The sequence below is a fragment of the Rhododendron vialii genome, chromosome 4a, assembly GCF_030253575.1.
Source record: "Rhododendron vialii isolate Sample 1 chromosome 4a, ASM3025357v1".
NCBI lineage: Eukaryota > Viridiplantae > Streptophyta > Magnoliopsida > Ericales > Ericaceae > Rhododendron > Rhododendron vialii.
In genome coordinates, this window is record NC_080560.1 from 5,715,766 (window position 1) to 5,732,826 (window position 17,061).

Below are 17,061 nucleotides of genomic sequence, written 5' to 3' on the forward strand. Positions count from 1 at the left end.
CAATTTATACTTTCACATATTTGGGTTGCATGTGAGGTCGCCTAAATCAGCGCTTCTGGTCTCCTCAATTCGTACCTTCGCGTGTATCCGAACTGCAAGAGAAAGGGGTGTTAGACTTTATCCCACACTAATCATCTATTCGCCAAAGCTTGATTAATTAATCTAGAAGTTAGTACTCCACCTATAGTCATTTGATTTTAGAACCAAAAAAATCTAACAGTCAGCATTAACTTTTTAAGACAACCACATGTAAAGTACTCTGATACTTATCTCTACGATTTTTACACTTCAACACTTTCTCTATCTGGAGAATGATACCCCCACTGAACTGTCCACCGCACAAACGCCGGGTCCATTCCGGCCACCGGACGGTCGATCCAATCCGTTCAAAATTTTTAAAAAAAAAACCCGAGTGGATCTACACAAATATCAATGGCATCCGACATGTGTAAGTGCTCGATCCGAACTTCCAAAAATCAGAGATCCGAGCCGTTAAAAGATGGAAGATTGGTTCGAGCACTTACGCATGTCGGATGCCGTTGATTTCCGCAATGACCCACTCGGTTTTTTTTTAAAAAAATTTTAGACGGATCAGATCGGCCGTCCGGTGGCCGGAGTAGACCCGGCATGCGTGCGGTGAGGGAACTGCGGTGAGGGTATCATTCTCCTTCTCTGTCTAATGTGGAGTTGCGTTTAAATAAGGTTGTCTTAAAAAGTTACTTGTCATTTATCTCTGTAATTTTAAGCAATAAATGATTAAGTAATAAATAATGGAGTGCTAAAACTATTACCGTACGCCCAAAACAACTTTTGGCCCACCGACATTAATGGTGCACTTAAGTGTAAGAAGAAACAAAATTTAATTATTCTAACAATCTGGCTTTTTGCCAATAAAAAAAAAAAAAAACTCTTTACCCAACTTTCGGGTCATTTAGCCTAATAAGCCAAATAGTTTTTTTTTTTTTTTTTTGTACTTATTCAAATTTTTTAGCGTTTCTTAGTTTTTTGTCAAATTTTGTAGATTCTTCGCCATGATGAGATGAATCCAAAAAGAAAAAAAATTACAATTGAAATTGAATTTTTTTTGAATAAAGATAAAAAATATTGGCTTATTAGTTTTTTTTGTCTTTACTCAAAAAATTTAGATTTCAATAATAATTTTTTACTTTTTAAATTCTTCTCATCATGACGAAACAATAATCTAAAAAAAATAACAAAATTAAAAAATGTGAAAAAAATTGAAGGACGAAAAAAATAAGCCTTTTAGCTTATTAGGCCGAATGACCCCTTCATTATATTAGCAACCAAGTGAATGTGGTTATAGATTCATGTAGGCCCTTCTCTTTTTAGAGTGTCTGCAAGTGTACAATGAGTTTGTATATCCCGTATATATAGTAGTAGTTGGCATTATTATCGTAGAGCATCTCTGCCACATGGGTTCTGAAAAGTCCAACACCATAACTAACACAATCTCGGATACACTTGTATCCGGAGCCGTTTGATGCATTTAACGGTTGTGTTTTAAAATTGCGTTGTTTATAGTTTTGGTCAGTTATTTTTTTCATCTCAGAATTAAATAACATTCGCTCTCTGCATTTCCCCTCTCTTTCCCGCCTTACCACTTTCTAATTACTCCACCACGCCAACTAACCGACCAAACATAATCCAATTCCTCTATCTCTCTCTCTCTCTCTCTCTCTCTCTCTGTCTCTTTCTATCTCTCTCTCCTCTCTCTCTGCCCGGCCTTATCCCTATTCCCCTGTCTCTCCCTTGGACGCATCCCATCATCATAAAAAAACATATATACGAACTGGGTTTGCTGCTAACAACTCCGCTCCGCTCCGCCGCGTTGCCGCCGATGGAGTGCCTCTGCGGCAAGGAAACCGTATGGAAGAGGATATCGTCGCTCCTTCTCATAGTATCTCTGCTTTCGAGTTGCTTCACGGACTTCAGATCCGTCGACGCTCAACTTCTTCCCCAAGAAGAAGGTACCAAATCTCCATTGAATTTTTTTTTTTTCCCACTCATTCTCACTCCGGTTCTGTCCGTAATTTACTTTCTGTGTTGGTTACTTTAGATTGTAGTAACATTACGATTTACGCGATCAAGGTTTCTTCTTTCGATCTCGAAAACATTCCTTTTTTTTACGTGGGTTTGCTTTTCACATAATTGTTCTGTGTTCGATTCTTAGGGCGAGACGGCAATAAAATATACACTCTGTTCCTTATTGTCGCTTCCTTTTGGGAGTTCCAACTTTTCGATGATATTGTACTGGGAAGGAAATTAGTTAGAATTGCACATAAACTAGCCTAAACACCCTTATCCTCGAACCAATTTTTCCTTTTTTTTCATGATAAAAAAATTCTACGAATTGCCACAAATTCTCTTCACTTTTTTTTTTTCCCACTATAGGAGGTGGTTTGTGTAAAATGTGGAACTTTTTCCTTTATTATTCGTATGTCTCGACATGCTTACGACCTCATCAACTAATCCTTAGGACCAATTCTTCTGCTTACTAACAATACCGGTTAAAGTTGGAACAAAGTTTCGGTAACACTTAGAAGCAGAGTCGGCCCTGGGAGGTCACCACGTTTAGACCTCCCAAATAAGAGTAAAACTTAGGTCCCTAACTATTTTCAGTACCCATCAAGATACATTTATGCAAAAACTAGTACGCAGCATGTAAGTCTAAGTGAAACCGGTCTTGCCCCGAAATTTGTCCCGTGGGTTTGTAGGTAATGTGTGCAGAGAGAAATAAAGTAAAGATTGAAAATAAGAATAATGATTGAAAATATAGATAATGATTGAAAAGAGATGGAGAGAAAAATAAGAGTAATAATTTGAAAAAAAATAAAATAATAATTAGAATTCAAAATTCAAAACCTTAACCGAACAAGATCAATTTGTGTAAAAATGATTACTATTACGTGTCAATTATTGGAAGTGAATATAGGTAGGTAGAATATGTGTTAATTATATGAGGAGGATGGGGCCGATTTTTTTTTTGAAAAGATGATGGGGCCGATTTGAACGTGTAAATTTCGTGTCCGTTCGGTCGGGGTGGCCCATTGATTGAGACCTCAGCCGCCTTCAATTTAATATTAGAATTAGAATTTAGAATGCGTCATGGTCAAGATTTTTACTGAAATAGTAGTAAAACTTTGTCGGGTTCTTCCGGAAAATTGCTAATCCCCCCCGACACACAACCCCCCGGCACCACCTCCCTTTTCCGATTCTACCCGCCCCCCCCCCCTCTCTCTCTCCCCCCCGACACACAACCCCCCGGCACCACCTCCCTTTTCCGATTCTACCCGCCCCCCCCCCTCTCTCTCCCTTTTCTTTCTTTCTTTCTTTTTTTACCGTTTGGTTCTTTTTTTTTTTCCTTTTTTTTTCAGTTTCAGTTTCGTTTTTTTTTTCATTTTATTTTCTGTTTCGTTTTTTTTTTTTTCATTTTATTTCCTTTTCTTTCTTTTCAGTTTGAATTTTTTTCTCTTTAATAATAGGTTCAAGTCTAATTCTAGGCTTTGCAAAGTAATTGAGAGAAAAAAAAAGTATTTCAGTTGATCGTGTTTATCCGACTGTTTTATTTTTATTTTTATTTTTTTGACCTTTATAGATTAAAAAATATAGTTACTAAAATAAGTGTTTCAATTTTCAATCCGTTTGAACCGGTGCAAAGTTGTTATTTTTCTGATCATTTCATCCTAAATGGTCCTAATAAATTTTTGGCTCCAAGGCCTTTCAATGGACACCCTAAGAGAGTTTTGAAACTAAATAATGAGTCTTAGGGTATTTGTTAAAAGGCCTTAAACCAAAAAATTCATTATGACCATTTAAAATAAAATAATAATAAAAACGATCTTTGCTCTGATTTAACTGAATTGAAAATTAAAGCACTTAATTCTTGAATTATATTTTTAAATATACAAATGGTGTATTTATAGAAATTAAATAAATAAGGTATAAGTAATTAAATAAAAAAATAAATTAAAAAATAGGGGGGACCCGTGGGGCTCAACTGCCCTCATTGGCACAGTAGCCCCTACGAAGCCCCTAAAACGTTTTCGTTTTAGTTATAAAAAAAATAGAAACCAGCCATTTGCAATCCTATGGAGTAGAGACGTGATTTGAAGCAACATACTACTGAATCAGTTAAGAGGATTTATGCTAAATAATAGTTAACAAATTTATTAAATTGTACTATAGTTAAAAAAAAGTAATCCTAAATATAACATTTGTATTTTGGATTAGTATGTTGTTTGCAAAATACATTTCGTAATTAGTTCCTGAACACTCATTGTAATCTTAATTGAAAATAGAATTTGAGTTAACCAAAAAAAAATAAGAAGGGAGGTAAATGGGAAAAGAAACAAATAAAGAAAATGATTGAAAAATACAAAAAAAGATTTAAAGTGGAAGGAAATAAAAGAAAATAAAGAGAAAAAAAACGAAAAAAAAAAATCCAGCCGAAAAAAAACAAAAAGAAAATAAAGAGGGAAAAAGAAAAAGAAAAAAAAAGTAAATGGGCGGAGGGGAGAAGCAGGAGAAGAAGGGAGGAAAAAAAAGTAAATGGGAGGAGGGAGGGGCAAGAGAAGTAGAACGGGGGAGGGGAGGGGGTAATATGGGAGCCGGGGGGGTGGGGGGTGTGGGAAAGCAGCCCTCGTTCTTCTGGGGTTTGAATAAAAACTTTTATTTGGGAATTGTGATAGGAGTATCGAAAAAGTCAGCTTTGTTTCTGAAATTTTTATCTTTTAAATAGTAATTTTTTCCCCGGCTTATTGTTATAGTTACTCTGGTTTTTCTCACAAAAAAAGAAAAAATTGGGGAAATTTTGTTTTCACATTTTGCCCCCACATAACACATTTTATATTTTGACTGTTTTTTCAGTTGTGGCAAACAAGAAAATACTGACAATAATTGAAAAATGAAGATGCTAAAGATGAATAGTTATCGCTATGAGAGTTAGGCCCACTTTGGCCTAGGTTTTTAGCCCACTTTGGCTTAGGTTTTTAAGGACTTTGATATTTTTATGGGAACGAAAATGTGTGATATATCATATAATAATTTGACTCAAATCTGATCAGAATTAAGAGAAAATAACAAAAAAGATCGTGCCAAAAAATCTCTCTACATTTTAATACATTTCTAATATAGAGCAAAATATTTGCCGTATTCATACCCCATCCGTACATGTACCGTATATTTTTTAGGTTTTTCCAAATTCACATCATACCAGTATCCATATTCGTGCCCGTACACCTGCTTCTTAGCTTTTTGGCAGGTTGATTATACATCAAATACTGGGCAAACTGGGCACAGGAATTTTGTCTGAGCAGCCAAAACACTGGGTTTTTTAAAAAAAAAAAAAAAATTTATAACAAGTCAAATGTACAGGTCCTGAAGCTTAATATTGATAGTATCAGATAAACTCAAATATATATAATTCTCACGCAACTCATTTGACTGTTCTATAACTTATCAATATGCGTTATATTGATAGTGTCAAACAATGTCAAATATTGGACTGTATGATTCATATAATGTCAAATATTTGACTGTTCTAAGGTATGCTTAAAAGCAGTGTTATTTTGCTCGACTCATGAATGACCAGATCACATAATTAAGGTAGAATCCGGTGTAGGCCTCACGTAAAGTTAGTAATTTGTGGACCCAAATTTTAAGTGGGTGAATAAAATAAGACTCGTTTAAAGGTATCTAGTGTTACGCACCCTTTAGCTTAACTTTTTGCCAACTTCTTGACACGGTCTTTTTGGTTGTTTTCTCTTCGTCCTCATTAGATTTGGGTCCAATTTTTACATCACGTCATTCGTCTCGATTAGGGGTGGCAAATTGAACCCAAACCCATTAACAAATCCAGACCCATCAACTAGAAAATAGACCCAACCCAACCCATTTATTAGTTGGGTAAGAATGGGTTCAAACCCAACTAACCCATTATTAATTGGGTCATAATTGGGCATTAATTGGATCAACTTAAATGACCCAATGGGCAATGAAAATAACCCACCAAATTCCATCTCTTAATTGGTCCCAAATTCCATCTCTCTCTCCCTCCCCCTGCCCCTCTCTCCCCCCCGCTCTCTCTCCCCTCCCCCCGCACCCCCCCTCCCCTCTCTCTCTCTCCCCCCGCCCCTCTCTCTCTCTCTCTCTCTCTCTCTCCCCCCTGCCCCCCCCCCCCCGCGTCTCTCTCTCTTTCCCCCCACAGGAGCATGACCTTCTCCCTCTTTTATTCAATTGTTTCGTGCTACATCACACGGGTCCAAAAATATTTTGAATGGTCCGAATTAAAAATCAATTGTGACCGGTAACAATTATTTTGACCAGTCAAAATTGAAAACACATCTCATCCATTAATTGCGCGAATGGACCCGTGAAATTGTGCTCTCCCGTGAATAAATTTCTCACATGGTAGTCCCGCAAAGGGTTTGGATTAAAAAATTGACTTATTTTTTTGTCCTTATTCAATTTTTTTTTGTATTTTTTTTGTTTTGTGTCATATTTTTATGACTTATTAATTTGTTTTGATGGGAGGAATCAGAAAAGTAAAAAAATTTGATCGAAACTTATAACTTTTTGAATAAAGACAAAAAAAAAATCAATAAGACAAAAAAAATTACTTATTCTCGTCTTTTTGAAAAAATTTATGAGTTTCGATCATAATTTTTTTTTACTTTTCTAATTTTTCGATCATAATTTTTAGTTTATATATAATTGGGTTAATGGGCGGGTCGGGTTTGTTTTAAATTAAATGGGTCGGGTTGGGTATGAGTAATTAGACTCATAATTAACGGGTCTAAATGGGTCAATGACCCATTAAAGACCCAACCCACTAACAACTTACCCAATTTGACCCAAACCCGCCCGTTTGCCACCCCTAGTCTCGATGAGAGAAATCGGATAAGTATAAAAATTTCATATGAGCATTCCTAGACTCAATTGGGACGGACACGTGCAAGGCGCGTGGGCGTAGCATGAGAATCCATTAAGCTTTTCACGCACTTGGTTGACCTCTGGTGTTAAGTTAATCCACCTCTGGTAATTGGAAGGCATGTAATTAAAAACTAAGCAAAGCAACTATTTTACATGTTTTCTAACAAGAGTTTCAATACGTTATACCAGATGTGTCAAGACTTTTTCCACTTAAGAGGCTTCTTTTTTGAAGCACTTTTCAAGCCTTGCCGGCTGTACCATCGCAAAATGAAGTGACAATAAACATGGAGTAGCTAAAGTTGACCAAACAAGAGGGCATTGCATGTCACTGGCTTAAATTTTACGTAGTGTATATGGAAACAACCAGATGATTATTTTGGTATGATGCTAACGAACTTTGCACTTTTTTGTGTGCGACAGTACAAGCTCTTGAAGCAATATCAGCAAAACTGCAGATCCAACATTGGAGTATTACCCGAAATTTCTGCAGAGTTGGATTTCAGTATGTAGGCTCCGATACTGCTGTTGTTAGCAACGTTACTTGCGATTGCACCTCCGCCAACGCCACTGTTTGCCACGTCACCAACATGTAGGGCATGCTATTGAATCTCCGCTTCTTTCTTTCTTTTCTTTATATAATTAATGCACAATATATCCGTTTGATGCAAATATCGAATGAGAGAAGAGAATTTGTTTCTGGAAATTAGTGAAGAAGTTGGCCCGGCCTAAATGAGCGAAATAGTTTTTCTTTCATAGTCTTGTACTTATCCGTTGTATGCGGTCCCTGCGAAGGAAGGGAATAGGCAAACATGGCTAAAACATGCATAGCGAACGGACAAGGCAAAGCCATCTCTTATGTGATCAACAACAAATGACAAATTCATCTTTTTGGTATTTAGTTATTAAGATCTTCTTCTGTTTATTCAAGCTATTTAACCTGATTGAATTTGATTAGTTAAATTTGGATTTGACTCTGTTATAGATCTTTAGTTTTTTCCATATTTGGTGCCCAGGATTTGTTTCCTCTAATGACCAATTCTCCTAGGGTACTTTAGGCTTACAATTCAAAAAGTTTCTTGACAGCCAAATGCCATCCTCACAGAATGAAGCATGCAAATTATCAGTTAAGGGTGTGATTGTAGGTCTTCTTCTTGTTGTTTTACTATAAGTGAACGAAACGAATTCCAGATCGACCCATAGTGTAGAGTTTTCACAGTCAGAAGTTATCTGGTGGGGTGGAAATTTGATCCTCCAAGCTTTGATATAGCAAAATAGAAAATCTGGACAAAAATTTACTATTACTGATTCATGGCTGCTACCAGCTGCAGCCATCTTCTGATCAAAACCAGACTTCATCATAGTCTAACATTCTTTACGAGGTCATTGACCTTTCTTAAGTCAACTGGTTGATTGATTAGTTTACAAGATGACAGCTGTTTTTTTTCCCTTCTTGTTTGTAGTTCTTCTAAGAAACTGAAGAGTAGTTGAACATGCATTAGGTCATGGCACAGGATTACATGCCAAGTGCCTCTTCAACGAGAAGTTATAGAACAGAAGTTTAATTTTGTGATTTTGGTTTCAATCTCTCTGTGTTTTCCTCTACCATTCAATTCTATCGTAGTTCCTCTGATTTTGTCTTGTGGATAACAGACAGTTGAAGGCTCTAAATTTAAGAGGAACTCTACCAGCAGAATTTGCTAATCTTACTTTTTTGGAAGAAATGTAAGTGACACAACTCAACTGCATTTAGTAGTCACTAGCATATTGAAAATGGACCTCATTGGTTCATTATTACCATACCTTACTTTGTTACATTTAATAATGTAATAGTCCATTCACTGTATCATGAAGGCTAAAACCTAAAGTTCTGTTTGGATGTCCCATGGAAACAAACTAAATGATATGTTTTATTAAGTGCTGCTTGCTGTTAGCTGTTTTTCTGGTATGAGGGTATATGGCGATTCTGGTGGTGTTGCCAGAGCCCCAACTTGAGCATGATTGGTTGCTAGAGGTCCAGTTTGGGTGACACATTCAGCCATGCCTAGTTATAAAAATCTGAACAGGCTTGCGAAAGCACATAAATGAAGTGCAGAAGATAATATTCTGCAAATCTTATAATCGATCATAGTTACCTGTTTGTTTTCTCTTATACTAGCAACATTAATATTTTTTAATATGCAACATGAAATTTTTTTTACACCTATTAACGTGTTGACCATTTTGAAATTATCTGCGGCTAACAAGGGCTTGTTTTAACACCATAGCGATCTCTCTCGCAACTATATCAATGGGACACTTCCAACAAATTTTGCTAAGCTTCCTCTCACCATTTTGTAAGTTTCAACTAACATGCTCTTGAATCTGTATCAGTTTTTTTCAACTATCTATTAGCTTGACATTATGCTGGTCGGCTGGCTTTTGATCATTGCTACACTACAGGTCCCTTTTGGGAAACCGCATTAATGGTTCAATTCCCAGGGAAATTGGAGATATTGCAACTCTCGAGGAGCTGTAAGTTGTGTACAATAAACTGTGTATTGTACAATGTACTGAAAGGTCAAGTTTGTCCTTCGTTTTAACATGAAACTTTTCTTATCCAGGGTCTTGGAAGATAATCAGCTGGGAGGCTCTCTTCCTCCAAATCTTGGAAGTTTGACCCGCTTGAGAAGACTGTATAGCTTAAAATCCATTTTCTAATTGCTGTGCTTGCCGTGTCTTTCTTTTCAATTCTGTTGCTTTCTCAAGCTTGTGATACTTGTTCGGTTATTCCCAACCAGAAATCTTAGGTGTTATAGTGGAAAGAAACTGAAAAGTTAAAAGCAGAATTGACTACAAGATTGCATTTGCATCCCTGGATAAATAACATAAGATTTTATGCCGGTTATGGGTATGAGAGCATGCAAGGCCTTTGTTGCCAAAGTGGCATGGCCCCATATTGGGTGGTTGGGGGTGTTAATTGTTCCCCTCTGGTAGATCTAGGCTAGAGTAGGTTATTTCGATGTCATAGAACAAAAATAGGGATGGCAATTTTCCCCAAACCTGATGGGTACCCACCCGCCACGCCAACTTGGAGGCGGAGGATATTACCCGATTTCTTACCAAGTAGGAGTGCCGAGTGGGTATGGTAGAACTTAGAAAATCCCCACTCCGTATTGATTTAATGATATCCGCCTTCGAATAGCCGTATCCACCCTGTGCCCCATTAGTGATGTGTATATAGATCTATAATGTGTGTATATATGGAGGGTTAAGAAAAAGTTCATAGATGGTATTTGTTAACATTTTCTATAATCTTTTGGTTGTGGATGGTATTTGTTTTTTGACCTTTTGGGAATTAAATGGGATTTTTTTGTGGTTGTTGCGCACATGAATTGTTCTTGTTTAGATCCTATCGTTCTTTCTTGGTTAACTAGTTTGGATACTGGTTTACCCGAATATACCCGATCCCCGGTGAATATAGTGCATTGTCCAATATCCCATCTGGTTATGGAGGCGGGGATGGAGAAGAATTCCCCAATTGGAGGTCGGGATGGAATAGGGTCCCCAACCCACACCCTACCCATTGCCATCCCCAGAAAAACGAAAAAAAAAAGGTTTTCCCTTTTCTTTTTTGTTTTCATTGAAGTTTCATTAGTGTGGTATTTTTAACTTTATTCTATATGATTACGTCTTGCGTAGCGATGATGTTCATGTTGTTGCCTTTCTAGCCTTCAACCGTTGCGTGTATCTGAGATAGCAGTGCCAAAAATCACTTGTATGCATGAACATTGTCCTTTGGATGTCCGTAGGCTGAGTATGACTAAATGACATGTCAATGCACAGTCATCAGATCTATTATTTGTCCAATTTTATTTCTTGGGTAGTTCTTTGGAAATTCATGGAAGGATTGTTTCCTGCAGCCTTCTTTCTGCTAACAATTTTACGGGACAAATTCCAGATGAATTCAGCAAACTGACAAACTTGACAGATGTGTAAGTGGTGGTTATGCTGAAATTTCTTGGTCTTGAACCTCAGTAATTCTGAAAATTCCATTCTCTAACTGCAGCAGGATAGATGGGAGTACACTGTCTGGCAAAATACCAGATATGATAGGGAACTGGACAAAAATTAACAGACTGTGAGTATCACCTCGTCTTTCTTATTCATAATCAATCTTTTCTCACCCGAGGAATTCACAGAAGTCCTTTTAAACTTTAGCAGCTATGAAAGAACTTCTCAAATGAATGAAATTTAAACTTCAAATTTTGTCCAAGAAAATCTCAAATGAATAGTTGATTAACTATGTTTCAGGGACGTGCAAGGCACATCCATGAGTGGCCCTATTCCTTCTACCATATCCAAGCTGATAAATTTGGAGGAACTGTGAGGACTTTTTTACATTTCCAGACTACTTTATCCTATTTAGAAGGATATTTGAAGCAATCTGATCTGATCCATCTTAATTTTTCAGGAGGATATCTGATTTGAATGGATCAGATATGACATTCCCTGATCTGCAGAACATGACAAAGTTGAAATATCTGTACGTTGAATATGGATATACTCCATGGGACAATGAAACCTTATGTTGTCAATTTGTTGTTTAATTACCTTAATGGAGTACATTTTACTTCATTGTATAGGGTACTGAGAAATTGCTTAATTACTGGTCCAATCCCAAAGTACATCGGTGACCTACCTGAACTCAAATATTTGTAAGTTCATTTTGTTGATAGTCTTATCAAGCTACTTGTTTCGTGATTTATTAATTCCTTCTGATTTGATTTCTCTTCAAAAGCAAAATGCCATCTTCGCTATGCTCGTATTCTGGACTGAAGTGGTTTCGTATGTTACTTCACTTGGCATGTTACACTATATGAGACCGTTGCTGTTAAGCTAGTCACAGTGGCAAAGAATCTGTTTAATGACTTGACATGTTGTAATTGTATGTAACAAATTTGTTTGGTAAAGTTGTTTTGTGCTATTTAATTTTCCTTCTAGATTTGTTGTTTAGGGTACGTCCAGAGTTTTAGAACTACTTGGTGAACAACATGCAGGAACATCATACGAGTTTGAACTGATTGAAGGCATCTTTTTATATTTTCTCCTTTCTGCGGTGTAATTGTATACGATTCAGATATTCCATAGTTCTTGCTTGCAGAGATCTAAGCTTTAACAACTTGAGTGGTCAAATTCCGGGTTCACTTCAGAGTTCTGATCTAGATATCATGTAAGTCACTAGTTGTAGATAGTTGTATATCCAACATTTTACATCGTGTGTACATTGTTTGCTTACTAATGTTTGAAGCTGCTTGTCAGTATCATGCTTGATTTCTATTCAGCGCACAACGTAATATTGGCTGATGATGCAGGTTACTGACTAGCAACTCACTGACTGGAGCAATACCTGGTTGGATTCTAAGGAACAACAATGATATGTTAGTATCTTTCCCACCTTCTGATTCATTTGTGGCATAAATGTTTACCACGTCCTGATTTGGGAAGGACGTTGATGTTGACCTTAATCACCAACAAATTTGTCACAAATGTCATGCCTATTCCTATTGCAGTGATGTGTCGTACAACAACTTTACTGAGTCATCTGCGTCTGGTTGCCAGGCGTCTAGCGTGTAAGCTTTTTGCGTTTTTAGTTCTATTTGACTTCCAATACTACATATCATCGAGAAGTCACCCTTTGTATATTGGTCAACAGGAACTTAGTTTCCAGCCATTCATCCACAGAGAGCAACTCGTAAGTTTGTAACATCGAAAGAAATTAACTTATCTAATCTTACTGTAACACCAGCGGATATGATGTCATGGGTGAAAGAAACTAAATTCGTTTTGCAGAATTGAATGGTGTGTGAAGAAGGATCTCCCTTGCTCCACATCACCCAAATGTAAGCAATAATATGTTCCCCAGCTCTTCTATTATGACATTGATGCATCTACATTTTAAGTTTATGGTCTCTTTGTTACGTGCAGACCATTCATTATACATCAATTGTGGAGGCAGCCAAATAACCGCCGAGGGGAATGAATATGAAGAGGACTTGGCCAGAGAGGGTCCATCATACTTTTTTGCCTCTTCACAAAGATGGGCTTATAGCAGCACAGGGTTTTTCATGGGCAAAGGGGATGCTAGTTATTTAGCAAACAACTCATTCTCTTTGAATATGACTGGTGCAGAGTACTATAAAACAGCCCGCCTTGCCCCAAATTCACTCAAGTATTATGGGCTTTGCTTGCGCCAGGGCAGTTATAAAGTGCGTCTTCACTTCGCTGAAATAATGTACTCTGATGATCAGACATATAGCAGCCTTGGAAGACGCATTTTTGATGTATCAATCCAAGTGAGTTAGGAGGCCACTGTTCTGGTAGATTTCATGCATGTCTCATTTACCATTTTACCAGATTTTTATAAACAAATTGCTTTACGGGCTTTTTCTTTTTTGGACTATGGTTTTTTGTAAAATGCTAACGACCGCTCTTAAGGTAGTTGTTAATGGGCAGAAAAGGTATTGATAGTCGTGATTCGTGAAGCGGTTGTAGAAATCTCTGAATATGTATCAAAGTTATTACTGCTAGTACTCATGTGGGTAGCAAGACCATTCATTTCTTTAGCCTTAGAAAGATAAATAATGCTAGCTTTTGGCTAAAGGGTTACTTTTTCTCCTTCCTCAGGGGAAAGAAGTTTTGAAGGATTTTAACATAAAGGAGGTAGCTAAAGGTGTTGGCATAGGTATCACTATGGAATTTGATGATGTTATTGTTAATGGTAGCACTTTGGAGATTCACCTCTACTGGAGAGGAAAAGGGACTACTGCAATCCCTGACAGAGGTGTATATGGACCTCTAATATCTGCTATCACAGTAACTCCAAGTGGGTAATATCTTCTATTTTGGGTTAGTCTTTTTTTCTTTTATGCTCCTACCTTGTCAGAGACTGATATTCCTCTTTCCTTAGATTTTGATGTTAGTACTGGCCTATCTGCGGGAGCTATTGTTGGCATCGTGGCTGCTTCCTTTGTACTCCTTGTGTTGATCCTGGTTGTGCTTCGGATGAAAGGGTGCCTTGGGGGGAAAGATCTTGAAAATAAAGGTAAGATTTGACGCTCAATGAATTCTGCATATGATATTCTATTGCCGCTGCATGTAAAATCTGCTAGATAGGATGGATGCTTGAGCCTTTGATGGGCCTGGATTTGGTGCAGTATCTTGTAAATTATGCAGATGCTACTCACATGAGTAGAAGGCCAGCTGAAAATTTCACTTGAAAACAAGCCCGATTATGAAATCTGAAATCTTAAGCATCTCTCTTCATGCACTTCTCGTAGATGGTTTATCTACGAGTGTTACCTAACGTAGGCTACAGCCTATAGCTGAAAAGATTGACTATTAATCGTCGTACGTGTGGTTTGATGCCAATTAGGAGTAAGATAAATGCTGCCTTGAGCAGGAATGTACTGTTCGCATAGCACAACTAATGCGAAGTAGCATGGGTCGTGCAGGATCCGTGCTGTTCAAGAAATAGTTATGCCACTGTTCATGTAGCGCAACCACCTTAGGATTGGTTTGAAAATTTTAATCGTTCTTCTTTAGCCGTGTCTGTACTGTACCGTACTTTTCTAACTTCTTCCATTTTCTCTGTTACAGAACTTCGAGCACTTCTGCAAACAGGTTATTTCACCTTGAGACAGATCAAAGCTGCAACCAATAACTTTGACCCTGCAAACAAGATTGGTGAAGGAGGATTTGGACCAGTTTACAAGGTAATATTCATGCTTGTCTTTCTCCTTTGGTTTCATCCATTAAACAATCTTAAGGTACTTGGAAAGTCTTTTTGAAATTGTCAAGTTGTAAATAGTTAGTTACAAGGATCTGGTTATAGGAGACCAAATAGTAAAATAATGAAAATTTGCAATTTTTTACATCAAGGGCACAATGAATTCCTAATGCATGTATATGAATTGATTCTTTTATCACATTGGACGATTTTTATAGTTTTTGCGCTCGTATCATAGTGCTATTACACTTGATTATACTGTCATATTTACGCTATTTTACCCAGGGTGTACTGCCGGACAGTGCTGTAATCGCTGTGAAGCAGCTGTCCTCTAAATCAAAGCAGGGAAATCGTGAATTTGTAAATGAGATAGGCATGATATCTGCCTTGCAACACCCACATCTTGTCAAGCTGTACGGATGTTGTATTGAAGGGAACCAGTTGTTGCTAATATACGAATACATGGAAAATAATTCTCTTGCCCGTGCTCTCTTTGGTAATTGTTTCATTACCTATCTTTCTATGCCATTCTACATTTTTTTTTGAGGATTGTTATGATATCTCTCTCTCTCTCTCTCTCTCTCTCTCTCTCTGTGTGTGCGTGTGCGTGCGTGCAGGTCGTGAAGAACAACTGCTAAATCTGGACTGGCCGACAAGGAAAAAAATATGTGTAGGGATAGCACGGGGCTTAGCTTATCTTCATGAAGAATCAAGGTTGAAAATTGTTCACAGAGACATTAAGGCCTCCAATGTGTTGCTTGATAAGGATTTGAATGCTAAGATATCTGACTTTGGTTTGGCCAAGCTTGATGAAGAAGAGAACACCCATATCAGCACGCGAATTGCTGGAACCATGTGAGTTTTTTCCACCCTTTCTTTTTTGATCATCTTTTGTTCAACCCTATCTGTCAAGTGGTTTTTGTGGTTCTTTTATGAGCTCCAATATTTATTCCAGCCGACCGAAAGATAATACGCATACGTTGGGTGAACAAGTAGTCTTGGAACTTGTTTCGCCTATTAGTTGGCATTTGGTTAATTTAGTTGAGTTTGAGATCCTTATGGTTTCTGTTCAATACGTAATCGTATTTTCTCTTCTTTTTCCCCTTATCTGCAGAGGATATATGGCTCCTGAGTATGCAATGAGGGGTTACTTGACGGATAAAGCAGATGTCTACAGTTTTGGAATTGTAGCGCTAGAGATTGTCAGTGGTAAAAGCAACACAAATTACCGGCCAAAGGAGGATTTTGTTTACCTTCTTGATTGGGTAATTTATGCTTTTCAGAGATGTCCTTCATTGGCAGTCTTTTGCATTACATACAAAGCTAGCATTTTCTCACACTTACATACGATTTCAATTACCCTCTGAAAAAACTTGAAAATCAAAGACTTGTGTTGCTTTTCACAGTTATAAAACACCCTTTTGTGCTCATTTATCATCTGTTTAGGTATTGCTAATGCTTTTAGAATGCTTAGTTCTACTTCACATGGTATTCTGACTAGAAGTTTTTTTGTTTCTACATGGGATTGAAGGCTTATGTGCTACAAGAGCAGGGAAGCCTTTTAGAACTTGTGGATCCAAGTCTTGGATCAAACTACCACAAAGAAGAGGCTCTCAACATGTTACAAATCGGTCTCTTGTGCACAAACCCGTCTCCCACTCTAAGGCCCGCCATGTCTTCTGTGGTGAGTATGCTCGAAGGAAAACTTCCAATACAAGCAACATTAATCAAGCGTACCACGGTGAACGAGGAAATGAGGTTCAAAGCCTTTGAGAGGCTTACACAGGACAGCCAGACACACACCTCCTCTACATTCTCGCAGGACAGTCGAGGGCAGAGGAGCATATCGATGAATGCACCATCGTCGATTGATACCTCGGTTACCATCCCAAGCAAGAATGATGATTTAGATCATTCTCCGTAGGGCAAGCTTCTTGAAGATCTTAGTGACGTAAAACGAAACTGATCTATTCGTGTGTGACTAACTCGAAATAATATTTATTTGTACTTGAAACACTACTGCCATTTTTATTTTTTCCCCCTGAATGTCAGATGCGCTATTGATTTTTGGCCCCGCCTAAAGTGACTTCCTGGCTTTGTCACTACGGGTTATCCCTGATTAGGGTGATATATTATTGGATCCTGTGCTGTGCTTGTGTTTTCCTTAGCTTGATTTTTTTGCCTGCCTTCTTGATTAAAAACTACTCCTACTTAAATTAAGGTTGAGTTATGGTTTATGGCATAGAATATTGACGGTGGTATTGATACCCATGAGTCCATGACTAGTCAAAGTGCGCGTAAGTCACTCCAAACACTTGACTTAAGCAATAAATACTGATGTCGGG

General features: G+C 37.6%; 1 protein-coding gene across 1 annotated transcript; it reads left to right on the plus strand.

The window, feature by feature from the left end:
* The first annotated feature begins 1,562 nt into the window (after nt 1–1,562).
* LOC131324350 (probable LRR receptor-like serine/threonine-protein kinase At1g53430) lies at nt 1,563–16,883 on the plus strand. The gene is made up of 24 exons (XM_058356295.1): nt 1,563–1,988; nt 7,372–7,540; nt 8,602–8,673; nt 9,216–9,284; nt 9,391–9,462; nt 9,552–9,623; nt 10,851–10,922; nt 10,997–11,068; nt 11,242–11,313; nt 11,402–11,473; nt 11,574–11,645; nt 12,092–12,160; nt 12,303–12,368; nt 12,501–12,560; nt 12,644–12,682; nt 12,781–12,830; nt 12,916–13,283; nt 13,615–13,813; nt 13,898–14,032; nt 14,587–14,702; nt 15,002–15,212; nt 15,334–15,571; nt 15,831–15,981; nt 16,248–16,883. The coding sequence occupies exons 1-24, from the start codon at nt 1,859–1,861 to the stop codon at nt 16,638–16,640; spliced, it is 3,039 nt and encodes a 1,012-aa protein (XP_058212278.1). The 5' UTR covers nt 1,563–1,858; the 3' UTR covers nt 16,641–16,883.
* The last annotated feature ends 178 nt before the right edge of the window (nt 16,884–17,061 follow it).